Source organism: Microcebus murinus, chromosome 8 (assembly GCF_040939455.1).
Source record: "Microcebus murinus isolate Inina chromosome 8, M.murinus_Inina_mat1.0, whole genome shotgun sequence".
Lineage (NCBI taxonomy): Eukaryota > Metazoa > Chordata > Mammalia > Primates > Cheirogaleidae > Microcebus > Microcebus murinus.
Genome location: NC_134111.1, coordinates 58,988,098 through 59,002,820, shown reverse-complemented (window position 1 = coordinate 59,002,820; position 14,723 = coordinate 58,988,098). Strand labels below are relative to the sequence as shown.

Here is a 14,723-nt window from a genome sequence, read left to right as displayed (position 1 = left end):
AAATTACATGAAAATACAGAAAAGTGAGAATCAAAAACCTTCTCTTGATGAATTCATCATTTTTAAAATAAAATGTCCACTATAAATTAATAGTGAAACATACATTTTAAGTTTTCTTTAAAAATGATTTTCTCATTTTAATTTAAAGCAAAAAGATATTTAGTATTCAAATCTAATCACAACATTATAAGGGAGAAAAAAGTAGAATTCCAAATAGACCGAATGAGTTTCATCATTTTCTTCACCCCTACCCAAAGCAATTTTAGTCTAAAGGAATAGGAGTGATAACCAACTATCTGGAATGGGTAAAATGGAATTTATTCATTCACTGATTGAATAAAGATGTTAGGTAATTTTTTTCCTCCCTGGTGTATCTAGAGTATCTGTCTGGTATATGGATAACAAAGAGAAAGTAAAAAGTATAAACACATTTAAATTATGATAATGACAATTAAAAAAAAAAAACTAAGCATGGCAACAAAGTGAGATTAATCCCAAGTAGGTAAGCCTGGTTTATCATTCAACATTCAATTGATGCAATTCATCACATAAATAGGTTACAGAAGAAAAATTGCATGATCTTATCAATAGATACAGAAAAAACATTTGACAAAATCCAACACTCATTCATAATAAAAAGTCTCAATAAACTAGGAATAGAGGGAAACTTCCTCAACTTGATAAAGAATATCAACAAAAGTAAAATGGTGGTTACCAGGGACTGGGTTAGAGGCAGAGGTTGGGTAGATGTTGGGCAAAGGATACAGAATTTCAATTAGATAAGAGGAATAAAGTTAAGAGATCTATCGTACAATGTAAAGACTATAGTTCATAACAATGTATTGTATAGTCAAAGACTGCTAAGAGAGTAGATTTTAGGTGTTCTCACCACAAGAGATACATTTGTGAGGTGATGCATGTATTGATTAGCTTGATTCAGCCATTCCACAATGTATGTATCTTTTAAAACATCATCTTGTACATGAGAAATATATATAAATTTATTTGTCAATTTAACAAGCAAATAAATAAATTGGAAAAAAAGCATGTCTACAAAACACCTCCAGCTAACATGATACTTAATGGTAAGAAAATCGAAGCTTTCCTGCTAGGATCATGAATAAGGCAAGGATGTACCATCCCAGCACTGATTTTCAGCATCGTATTGAAGATACTAGCGATAAATAGATTAATGCTGATTATAAAATGGGCTCAGATAGTGGGTTTGCTCTCTTGCACTCTCTAACCTTCTCCGGTGTGATGCTTTCTGCCATTTGACTACTCAGCAAGAAGATTCTCACAAGATGACAATGCCTTGATCTTGAACTTTTTTGCCTCTGGGTCTGTGAGCAATAAATTTCTGTGTTTTATAAATTATTCAGTCTCAAATATTTTGTTATAGGAGCACAAAACATACTAAGACACAGACTTTATGCCCTTCTCAAAAATTAACTTAAAATGGATCACAGATCTAAATGTAAAACACAAAACTATAAAATTCATAGAAGATAATATTGGAGAAAATATGGATGACCTTTGATTTGATGATGGCCTTGGATTTGATGACTTTTAAAATATAACACCACAGCCACTATCTAAGAAGAAAGAATTGATAAGCTGGTCTTCATGAAAATTAAAAATTCATTCTCTGCCAAAGACACTGTCAAGAGACTAAAAAGACAAGCCACAGATTGGGAGAAAATATTTGTAAAACACATATCTGATAGAGGATATTATCCAAAATACACAAAAAAATGTTTAAAACTCAACAATAAGAAAACAAACAACCTAATTTAAAAATGGGCCAAAGACTTTATCAGACACCTCAGCAAAGAAGATATACAGATGGCAAATAAGCATATGAAAAGATGCTCCACATCATATGTCATCAGGGAAGTATAAATTGAAACAAGAATGAGATACTACTACACACCAATTAGAATGGCCCAAATCCAGAACATTAACAACACCAAATGCTGCTGAGGATGTGGAGCAACAGAAACTCTCACTCATTACTGATAGGAATGAAAAATGGTACACCCACTTTGGAAGATAGTTTGACAGTTTCTTACAAAAGTGAACCTACTCTTACCATATGATCTATCAATTGTACTTCTTGGTATTTACCTAAATGAGTTGAAAATTTATGTTCACAAAAAAACCTGCATACAGATGCTTATAGCAGCTTTATTCATAATTGTCAAAACTTGGAAGCAATCAGATGTCCTTCAGTAGGTGAATGGATAAATAAACTAGTACATCCAGACAATGAAACATTATTTAGCACTAAAAATAAATGAGCTATCAAGCCCTGAAAAGACATGGAAGAAACTTAAATGCATAATACTAAGTGAAAGGAGCCAATCTGAAAAGGTAACATACTATATGATTTAAATTATATGACATTTGGAAAAAGGCAAAACTATGGAGACAGTAAAAAGATTAGTGCTTTCTAGGGGTTCCAGAGGAGAAAGGGATGATCAGGGAATAGGAGGATCACACAGGGTTTTTAGGGTAGTAAAACTGTTGGGTATGGTATACAATGATAGGTACATGCCACTATACATTTGTCCAAACCCAAAAAATGCACACCACCAAGAGTGACCCATAATGTACACCATGGACATTGGGTGATAATGTGTCTGTGGCAGTTCATCAATTGTAACAAAAATACCACCCTTGTGGGGCATATGGATAATGGGAAAGTTATATATGCATGGGGGCAGAAAGTATGTGGGCAATCTTTGTATCATCCAGATTTTGCTGTGAACCTAAATCTGCTCCAAAAAAGAAAATTTATATAAATTTTTAAAATATTGTACAGTAAAAATTTTAAAAAGGAAAGTTATTCCTTCAATAATTTTAAGTGTTCAATTATGAGGTTTTTACTGGTGACATGACTTGAAACTTGAGTATTTTTTATTAAACAATCATGAAGTCTAAAGAAATCCTCTACTGAGCATTTTGTTTTTAATTCTTAGGTCAGATGTTGCCATTTTGTATAACGATCGCTCTGTCCTTGAGAATCACCATGTGAGTGCAGCTTATCGACTTATGCAGGAAGAAGAAATGAATATCTTGGTAAATTTATCCAAAGATGACTGGAGGTGAGTTTCAGATTAAACCCAGAGGAGACCTAATTTCAGAAAAACAATTAATTGTGTGATTTAAAGTCAGGAAAACAGATGAAAGTCAGTGCCTTCCCCATACTACAAACTCAATTACTGTTGAATGGACAACTCTGAGAATGATTAATACCTAGAAGACTTTGTTCAAGAACCAGGCTCTGTTAGACAAAGTTGAAACATTTCTAGGTCAACTTCATGGATAAGAACACACACAACATAACAAATACTTTAAGATACATAATTATATATTTTCTGCAATGGATCTGTGTTCAATTTGTACCAATATGTGATCTTATATAGATTCAAAAAATTCTAACATTTGGGGTAAAGTTTTCCAATATAATAAAATAACCCAAGTATAGAGGGAAATCTTACATGTTTCTCCAAGGCATGTATTTGCTTTAAAAAAATTACATTGTATGATGATACTTGTCCCCATGTAGGGGGAAATAACAAGATGCACCCTTATCACTCTGCATAACCTTGCTTCCCTTCTTTGATCCTTCATTCTTCATCACCCCTTTCATTTGATAATAGAGTTGGCAGATTTAGCAAATAAAAATAAAGGAAAATCAATTAAATATGAATTTTAGATATCATAGAATCTTTTTAGTATATCGCCCTAATATCCTGTGGGACACACTTAAACTATATTTTTAAAAAGCCTATGTTTACCTTTCACAGAGATCTTGTTAAAAGTCAGTACATGAACTGGGAAAGGTCCACTCAAATGTAAATATCAAAAGTTTTTTGTTTTTACTTTTGTTTTTTGAATGAAGGTAAAAAGAAATGTCCAAAAGAAAAGTGGCAAGAAATAACTTTCAAAAACAAAAACAAAACATAAAAGGTAAAATCAAGTTTAAAAGAAGCCTTAACATCCCATGGCTACTTCTCCAAATTTTCAAAGCTTCCTAGTTTTTCAAAGGCCAGTTCCAGAAAAAGGGGCTTATTTTTGCAACTGTAGAAAATGCTATAAAGTGAGGGGAAGGTGGCACTTTGTTTTGGGGACGCAGTTCAGGCCTTTCATTTTATAGTTGACCCTTGAACAACACATGGGTGGGTTGGGGTGCTGATCACCCATGAAGTTGAAAATTCATATGTAAATTTTGACTCACCAAAAACTTAACTAATAATGGCCTACTGTTGATCAATAACAACAACAAAATATATTAATAAACATTTTGTATGCTACATGTATTACATACTATATTCTTACAATAAAGTAAGCTAGAGAAAAGAAAATATTATTTAGAAAATCACAAGGAAGAGAAAATATATTTACTGTTTATTAGGTGGAAATAGATCACCACAAAGATCTTCATCCTCATCATCTTCACTTTCAGTAGACTGAGTTGGGGGAGGAAAAAGAGGGGCTGATCTTAAGAAAACCTGAGTCTAAGTGGATCTAAACAGTTCAAACCCACATTGTTCAAGGGTCAGTTGTATCCCTCAGGAAAGAGGAGCCCAAGAGGATTTACATTCTCGGACTGACAGGATCTAATTATAAAAGGATTTTTAAAAAAATCATCCCACTGGATCATATCATCTGTGGATAAAATATCTTTGATATAAGATCATAACTCAGGTTTCCTCTATACCTTTGATTTAGCTTATTCTATTGACCATAGCACACAATAAAAGTAAAATATGGTTTCTAGTACAAGTGATTTTTTTTAACCTATCTCTACAGAGCAAACAAGGAATTGTAGAACATGCAAGCTTTTCTTGGGGTGACTTACTGTCTATGAAGTATGAGGATAAGTTATTTGTATATAGATTTTGTGATATGATTACCATATTTATAGCATCTTGGTTAAAAATTTCAATAGTACCAGTGGCTCTGTTTATTTATGTAAGGACAGAACCCAAAAGCTTAAACAGAAAATCCCCACTTACTCTAGCACATCTCAGCTTCCCTTGGATTCTTATGATGGAGGTTTGCCATAGTAGAGTGGTCAAAGTGTCAGCTTTGGGAGTGAGAACTCCTGGGGTTGTATCTTGTCTCAGCCATGTACTAATAGTGTGACTGGGTGACTCAGTATCCTCCAGGGAGAAATATTGACACCCTCTCAGGGGTTGTTATGAGTATTAAATGTCTTCATATGCTTACAAAGTAACTACTTGCTAAAATGCTTTAGTTGCTTTGTATTAATTTTTATATGAACATATTTAATCTTCACGGTTCAGTTGCTGGACTGAAAAAATATTGAAAAAATAGGACTTGTTTTATTAATAGTAGTAATTTTATTAAAAAGGTGCAAAGTGAGGAAGGAGCAGGGAGGGTCTTGAGAATCCATGGCCATCTCTTCCCTGAGACATTAAGCCTTTTAGTTTTGTTGACCATATGGATTTAGAGTAGTCTCAAACCCCACTAGGTGACTTTTTTCTTCCAAAACATTGAAATATTATATTTAGAATCGTTTTTCTTTAAAATGGCTAAAGATCCTTTGAGATAGAAAATCAATATTTAGGAATTATGTGTGGGGGAGAGTTGTGGGCGAGACCAGGGAAAAGACTAGTTCCTCGGGGTAGATGTTAACATCATTCACAGTTTACTCTGCTCATAACTTCTTAAATCCAGAAGAGTTCAAAGGTAAACTCATGTCAACTTTTGTGAGCACTTTCACATTTAACAAGTAGCATTTTTTTGTGTTCCTATCCATTAAGAGCAATAAAATGTAATTAGTGATATTTAAGGAAATGTTCCACTTTAGAACAATAAAGGGCTGAATGAACCTTTCTCCTGTTCACGACTCTACAGGGATCTTCGGAACCTAGTGATTGAAATGGTTTTATCTACAGACATGTCAGGTCACTTCCAGCAAATTAAAAATATAAGAAACAGTTTGCAGCAGCCTGAAGGGTAGGTTATTTTCTTTTGTCATATTAAAGGTCTGTGGGCTTGGACTCTGGAAAAACTGTAAATTGGCTACTTTGTTCTGATAATTGCAGCATGTCCTTGGTTTGACAGGATTGACAGAGCCAAAACCATGTCCCTGATTCTCCACGCGGCAGATATCAGCCACCCGGCCAAAACCTGGAAGCTGCACTATCGGTGGACCATGGCCCTGATGGAGGAGTTTTTCTTACAGGTGCCTCTTTCTGCAAATGTTTTTAGAAATAGTGACTCTGCATATTGACATACATCTTTTCTGTGCAGAATCCAGGGCTTGTGGCTGTTACCAATAGGCCACAACACATTCATGAGGATTTTAGCAGAACTTATTAATCTTTCAGATAAATGTATTAAATAATCCTATGTAATGTAATACATGTTTTAAAGAGAGTCAAATCTTGAATATCAGATGTCACTCCCAGAAAAGAAAGAAACAAACATAGGATTGCTATCAGCTGTTAAGAGGTAAGTGCTAGAACAGAGACAACAAATAGCTTTCATAATAAAAAGGGGACGGGGAGGTTATAACACTTCTGCGTAAATCTTTTTTGGCCAGAATTTAGTCATATGTGCACAGCTTCAAGAGGGGCTGAGAAATAAAGATTTTAGCTGGGTGGACATCTGTCTAACTAAAGACAAAAAGATCTATGATGTAAGAAAACCAGCCTGGATAATGGAATGACCAGTGTTGTTTGTCACAGGTATACATGTTTTTGCTCTATAATGTCCCTCTCTGCTCCCTCCTTCACCATGGTGGGGTACTACAATATAACTGTGATGGTAACCAATCAGAGCTAGCATCAAATTCCACAAATTAAGGGCTCAGTTTTGCACAAGATTGACTGAACTTCAAGTGCCAGCTGCAAGTGGGACATAGGACACTCACACATCTGACAAGTCTAATAAAAAATCAGGCGTTCCCATAACCCTCCTTAGGTTTGATAATTTGCTAGGGTGACTCACAATATTCAGGAAAGAGTTATCCTTACAATTACAGTTTTATTGTAAAGATACAACCCAGGAACAGCCAAATGAAGAGGTGCATAGGGAAAGGTCTGGGAGGGTCCCAGATTCAGAGCTTCCTTGCCCATTCCCTGTGGAGTTAGGGTGCATCCCCTTCTTGGCTTATTAATGAGGAAATTCTACTGGGCTTCAGTGTCCAGAGTATTTATCAGGGTTTTGTTACATAGGCATGATTGACTAAATCACTGGCCATGTGCTTCAACTCCATCTCCAGCCTCCCTCTCCTCCCGGAGGATCAGGTTGGCTCAAAGTTCCAACTTTCTAATCATGTAGTTGGTCCTCTGGTGACCAGCCCCCATCCTCAAGCTATCTAGGTGCCAGCCAACAGTCATCTCATTAGCATATCAAAGAGTCTCCTATCACTCAGAAAATTCCATGGGTTTTTGAAGATCTGTGCCAGGAACCCTGAATGAAAATCAAATATATTCTTTATTATATGGTAGTCCCATTCAGAGAAGTTCTTTTTTATTTATGTATTTTCAGATTATTTCATTTCTCAGTATTATTCTTTATTTTGAATGGTATTTATTGATTTTATACCTATTCTGAAGACATAAACACCAAATATATTACTATATTTAAATGATTTTGGTTTCTGTCTACAATTGTCAATGGATATAATATATGGTTTCACTTTTAAATAGCATTGTATATTCCTAGAGAAAGTTACTGAGTACCATCTTTCAAATGCAAACATTTTGAAACTAAAAATAGTTTTGCAAAAATACTTTAATACCTTAATACATTCTATGCTTCAAAAAAATAGACTAAATGTAAACACCTTTCAAATCCTAAAAGCTAACTGCCTGCTATGGCCAGTTAAAATTTATAATTTAAAATATTAAACCAATCAATAAACAGAAAACAATAAATCTAAAGAAAACTTAAAGATCTTTAAGAATAGCCCTGTTATATTAGAGATGAAAAAACAGAAACATGAAGAGATAAAATGACTTTTGCTGAGATAAGAAGAAATTTTTAATATTTTAAATTGAATGATCATCAAAATATAACACATGAAAATTTGTTGGATATAACTAAAGCAGTGTTTAGAGGAAATTTTATAGCATTACAGGCTTGTATTATAAAAGAACAAAGATATAAAATCAATCTATGTTTAACTTTAAGAAGCTAAAAGTTAAGAAAATTGAATCAAAATAACTTGATGGAAGGAGATAATAGGTATAGCAGAAATGGGTGAAATAGAACAAAGGTAAACAATAGTAAAGGCTGGGTGCCATGGCTCATGCTTGTAATCCTAGCACTCTGGGAGGCTGAGGTGGAAGGATTGCTTGAGATCAGGAGTTCAAGACTAATTGAACAAGAGTGAGACCCCAACTCTACTAAAAATATAAAAAAAAATTAGTCAGGTGTCGTGGCATGAACCTGTAATCCCAGCTACTTGGGAGGCTGAGGCAGGAGGACCCCTTGAGCCCAGGAGTTTGAGGTTGCTGTGAGCTAGGTTGATGCCACGGCACTCTAGGCCAGGCAACAGAGTGAGATGCTATCTCAAAAAAAAATAGTAAAAAAATTAATAAAGGTAACAGTTGGCTCTCTGAAAAAATAATGAAATTACTTTCAGCATCAAAAAGAGGGAAAAAATGATAAATGAAAGATAAGGCATCATTATAGATCCTTATACATCAGAAGGATAAAGAATATTATGCAGAATTTATGCCAATAAAACTGACAACTTAGATGAAATTTTAAAAATTTTTGAAAGCTGTATATTATCAAAATTGACACAAAGAAAAATTATAGTCTGGATATTTATATATCTGTGTTAAAAAATTGAATTTGTAATTTAACTCTTCCCATGAAAAAACCTCCAGGCTTGGATGGCATCAATTCTTAATTCCAATTTCAATTCTGAATATTTAATTCATTTGAGAGGTGGTGAATTCTCTCAAATATTTCAGGAAGAAATAATGCCAGTTTTACACAAATTCTTTCATGACATAAATAAAAGAAAAGGGAAATTGACAGCATGATTCTTAACAATACCTGACAAAGACTTTTCAAGTAAAGAAAGATACACGCCCATATCTGTCATGAAATTAGATGGATAAACCTTTAAAATATTAGCAAATTAAATCCAGCAATATGTGAAAATATGTAGAAGAGTACATATCATGACGAGTCAGTTTAATATTTGAAAATTAAGGTAATTCACCATATTAAAGAACAAAAATCATATTATCAACTCAATAGATGTACAAAGTACATTTGACAAAATTCAACATTAATTATAAAAACTCTCAGAAAACTAGAAACAGGAGGTGAAATATTGAACACTTTTATACTAGGATCAAGAAATCTACTCTTACTACTTCTACTAACACTGTATTTGAAGTTCTAGCCAGTGCAGTAAAGTGATGAGCGAAAAAAGAATAAATTGGATGAAAATAGGCCTAGTGTGGTGGCTCTTGCCTTAATCCCAGCACTCTGGGAGCCAAGGCAGGAGGATCACTCAAGGTCAGGAGTTCAAGACCAGCCTGAGCAAGAGCGAGACCCTGTCTCTACTAAAAATAGAAAGAAATTCACTGCACAACTATAAATATGTAGAAAAAATTAGCTGGGATGGTGGCGCATGCCTGTAGTCCCAGCTACTCAGGAGGTTGAGGCAGAAGGATTGCTCAAGCCCAGGAGTTTGAGGTTGCTGTGAGCTAGCCTGATGCCATGGCACTCTAGCCCAGGCAACAGAGCAAGACTCTGTCTCAAAAAAAAAAAAGTAAAACCTTAAAGGATCTACAAAAAGCTTCTAGAAATAATAAATGATTTTATCATAGTGGTAGGGTCAATTCTATTTCTGTATGCAAACTACAAACAATTTTAAAATGAAATTTTAAAAACAATGTTATTTATAACAGCATAAAATATGAAATATTTGGGAATTGATTTAATTAAATGCATGCAAAACCTCTAAACTGAAAAAAACCACAAAATGTTAAGAGAAAAATTTAAAGGCTTATATAAATGGAGATATATATCATGTTAGCGGGTTGAATGACTCAATATTGCTAAGAAGTCAATTCTTCCAAAAATGATTAATATATTTAGCATAATATTTATCAAAAATTATAAGAGGCTTCTTTGTAGAAGTCGAAAAGCTGATTCTAAAATATGAGAAAATGTAAAAGTCTAAAATAGCTAAACAATTTTGATGAAGACTAAGAAGTTGAAGGACTTACACTTCCTTATTACATAACCTAATATAAAGTTGCAGTAATATGTTACTGGGATAGGTAAATAGATGAATAAAATAGAATAGCAATTTCAGAAATAGACTAATGCATATATAGTTATTTGATCTTCAACGAAGGCACCAAAACAACAAAATGAAAAAAGGAAAGTCTTTCCATAAATGGAAATGGAATAACAATTATTAAATATATGAGGAGAAAAGGAAACTTTTCCCCAGCATATACCTTACACAAAAATTCAAGATGGAGCATGGGCTTACCATAAAACATAAAATTATGAACCTCTTAGAGAAAAACACAGGAGAGGCTGGGTGGCTCTACAGATGTCAATCTGTAATCCCAGTATTTTGGGAAGCTGAGGTGGGAGAATTGCTTGAGGCCAGGAGTTAGAGACCAGCCTGGGCAATATAGCAAGACCCCATTTCTACAAAAAAAAATTTTAAATTAGCCAGGTGTGGTGGTGTGCACCTGTAGTCCCAGCTACTTAGGAAGCTGAGGTAGGAGAATTGTTTGAGCCCAGAAGTTTGAGACTGCAGTGAGCTATGATTGTGCCATTGTACGCCACTCTGGGTGACAGGTTGAGACTCTGTCTCAAAAACAAAAAAACGAACAAAAACACAAGAGACTATATCTCTAATCTTTATAGGGATAGGAAAAAAAATTTTTAGAGAAGAAACAAAGTATTACCTATGAAAGAAAAAAAGGTGAACTACACAAAAACAAATTCAAAACTTTTGTTCTTTAAAAGACATTATTAAGAAAAGGCAAGTTCAGTGTGCAAATAGGTGAATTAAAATATAATAAAAGAAAAAATAAAAGGCAAGCCATAGACTAGAGAAAATATTTGTACTACAAATATCTGTCTGAAGATGTGTGCCCAGTTTGCATAACTAACTCCTACAAATCAATAATAAAAAGAAAATCAATGATCAAACTACAAAGCTTCTGCACAGCCAAAGAAATAGTCATGAAAGTAAACAGACAACCTACAGAATGGGAGAAAATTTTTGCATCCTATGCATCCGATAAGGGACTGATAACTAGAATATACTTAGAACTCACGAAAATCAGGAAGAAAAAATCAAATAACCCCATTAAAAAGTGGGCAAAGGACTTGAACAGAAACTTTTCTAAAGAAGACAGAAGAATGGCCAACAAACATATGAAGAAATGCTCAACATCTCTAATCATCAGGGAAATGCAAATCAAAACCACAATGAGATATCACTTAACCCCAGTGAGAATGGCCTTTATCAAAAAATCTCCAAACAATAAATGCTGGCGTGGTTGCAGAGAGAGAGGAACACTCCTACACTGCTGGTGGGACTGCAAACTAGCTCAACCTCTGTGGAAAGCAATATGGAGATATCTTAAAGCGATACAAGTGATTCTACCATTTGATCCAGCAATCCCATTGCTGGGCATCTACCCAAAAGATCCAATGACACTCTACAAAAAAGACACCTGCACTCGAATGTTTATAGCAGCACAATTCATAATTGCAAGGCTGTGGAAACAGCCCAAGTGTCCATCAATCCAAGAATGGATTAATAAAATGTGGTATATGTATACCATGGAGTACTATTCAGCTCTAAGAAACAATGGTGACATAGCACATCTTATATTTTCCTGGTTAGAGCTGGAACCCATACTATTAAGTGAAGTTTCCCAAGAATGGAAAAACAAGCACCACATATACTCACCAGCAAATTGGTATTAACTGAGTAGCACCTAAGTGGTCACATAGGTACTACAGTAATAGGGTATTGGGCAGGTGGGAGGGGGGAGGTGGGCGGGTATATACATACATAATGAGTGAGATGTGCACCATCTGGGGGATGGTTATGATGGAGACTCAGACTTGTGGGGGGAGAGGGGGAAATGGGCATTTATTGAAACCTTAAAATCTGTACCTCCATAATATGCTGAAATAAAAAAAAATAGAAAAAAAAAAAGAAAATCAGACCAATTTGAATAGATATTTCATGAAAGAAACTGCACAAGTGGATAATACATGCATGCAAGTATGCTCATTGTTTTTACTTATCAAAGAATTGTAAATTAAAATCCTTATGAGATATCATACATCTCTACCAGAATGACTAAAATTAAAAGGACTGACAATACTAGATGTTACTAGGAATGTGAACTATTGGAAGTATGATACATCTCTGGTCTATTAAATCATTACAGCCACTCTGGATAGCATCTACTAAAGTTATACTTAACATCCCTTAAGGTGGACTCAATACTTCCACCTCTAGGTGTATAACCCAGATAATTTAGTATTTATACCCACTGTATGTTTTATCTGTGGGTAGTCATAGCAGTATTACTTACAATAGCCCAATGATAGAAACAGACCAAGTGTTCGTCAAAAATAAAAATGGATAAATAAAACATAGTATATCATACAACCATGCAATGATAAAAAATAGACAAATTATACAAATAATAATAAATCTCAAAAATTCATTCTATAATTCCATTTATATAAAGTGACAGAAATCAGAACAGTGAGTGCTTATAACAGGGTAGGATTACCCTGGTAGGAAGTTAAGGGAACTTTCTAGGGATGACAGAAATACTCTATATCTTGATTGAATGTTACACAAGTATGTTTCTGATTATACACTTCAGATTTGTACGTAATTTTTTCTTCAGCTTAAAAAAATGAGTATACCATAATGAAGGTGCTTCATCAATGACTTAAAGAAAGATCCTGAAAAAATAGCTCTTAAAAAAAGCTAATAAATCCCAGAGACTCATGAAAATTACCTTTAGATCTTCAAATATATCATGACTTGTATTATCCTTTTGTTTTACTGATTTCAAAACAGATAAAAAAAATACCTGACAGAATCATGAGAGTAACGAATTCAATGAAATTGGGTCCAGATGTTTTGTAAGTTCACCAATTTCTGGATTTTTAGAAGTAAATGACTTTCAAATCCCCTTCAGAAATATACACAGCAAAACAGGAAAATATGGAGTTAAAGAAAGGTCAAAACAAGTAAGTTTGTACTGCCAACAAATGTTTTTCAAGCAAAACAAGTTTATCTGTATGTGCTAAAATATGATGTTGATTCCAACAGGTAAAATGTTTTCTTGCATTCAGCTAAATAAATAAATCTCATAGTACCTTCACTTATTCTTAGTCATACCACGTATAGTAGCCCTCAGGAGGTGGACACAGCAATGAATCTGAAACTCCTTGGCATATGCATTGTTCTGAATGTGTTTTACATAAGCTATAAACTGGATCTGTGCATCTCTGCAGATGTCCTAGAAATTGGCAGGACTGCAATGGTTCTTGCATGTTTTCTTTTATTTTTGCTCATTCTCATATGACCATCTGTAGAGCTATCACTTTGTCAAACCCACAGTACTGATAAATATCTTCTTGCTATGCATCTAGCCAAAGTAACTAAAAATTTTCATCTCAGACAGTGAAAACAGCACTTTTATAAAGCAATTTGCTAGTATGTTCTTTCATGCCTTTGAAATTCACTAAGAATCTCAATACTGTGTCTTATGATTTACAACTCATCACGACCCTCAGCTGCAGTTTAAATGTAAACATTTTGTGTTTCTTGTTAAAGAAAATATTTTATGTATCTTGGTCAAACATAAGCCTAATAATACAGAGAAATAATTGGACTCAGCTTTAGAAAACCCAAATGTAAGTCCTAGCTTTTCATCTTTCCAGCTGTGGTGGATGTGAGTTTTCACCTTCTTAGTTATATCCATTCTGCCTCCATCTTGGGATGGTTGTGAAGAACAAAATAATAGAATGAATATGAGAAATGTGAGGGATTGTTGGTATTTGTTATCCTCCTGGTTTGTTTTAATTAAGCTTTATATTTTTCCAAAGAAAAGTATCAAAGGGCCATGGTATACTATATCATTGATTATGAAATATTTTGTTATTTGATAATTACTTAAAGCTGAACTTCAAAGGATCTGGATACAATTTTAAAAGTGATTTCCAAAAAAAATCATCAAGGTTAAAGAGTATCCAATTAAGATAAGTATTTTCCATTTTGCTCTACAGAAAATAATACTAGATCTGGAATTCTTTCAATTGGTTTTGAACAAAATTAGAGACTGGATATAAATTCAAAAAATCAGAAAAAGTATTCATGTGAAAGAGCTGATTTTTAGAACTTTCAAGAGCAAGAAGAAAAGTGTGTGTGTGTGTGTGTGTGTGTGTGTGTGTGTGTGTGTGTTTGAGTTAATATTTCAGAAAATGCAGAGGAATTTGGGATGTTTTGACTTCTAAATCAATTTCTTATTAATTTGTCTGCCAAGTACACTTTATCTAAAAAATTGACTTAAATAGACATCAAGAATTTTAAAAACACAGTGTATTTCTGGAGGACAAACCAATGCAGACCAAGCTATTTATGTCATCCTTTAAAACCCCATCAATGTTACCCTGATCTTTGGTGCAACTACTTGAGGTTCTCCCTC

General features: G+C 34.0%; 1 protein-coding gene across 5 annotated transcripts in view; it reads left to right on the top strand.

The window, feature by feature from the left end:
• The window catches only part of PDE1A (phosphodiesterase 1A), a 315,490-nt gene that overhangs the window by 259,193 nt on the left and 41,574 nt on the right, over window positions 1–14,723 (top strand). For 4 of the 5 annotated variants that reach the window (XM_012785792.3, XM_012785793.3, XM_012785794.3 and 1 more), the window contains 3 exons: window positions 2,982–3,107; window positions 5,890–5,991; window positions 6,100–6,220. In XM_012785792.3, coding sequence (XP_012641246.2) covers window positions 2,982–3,107; window positions 5,890–5,991; window positions 6,100–6,220 — 349 coding nt within the window. Of the gene's footprint in view, window positions 1–2,981; window positions 3,108–5,889; window positions 5,992–6,099; window positions 6,221–13,090; window positions 14,051–14,723 lie in introns of those variants that run through there. The other variant, XM_076005730.1, reaches the window with a different exon arrangement.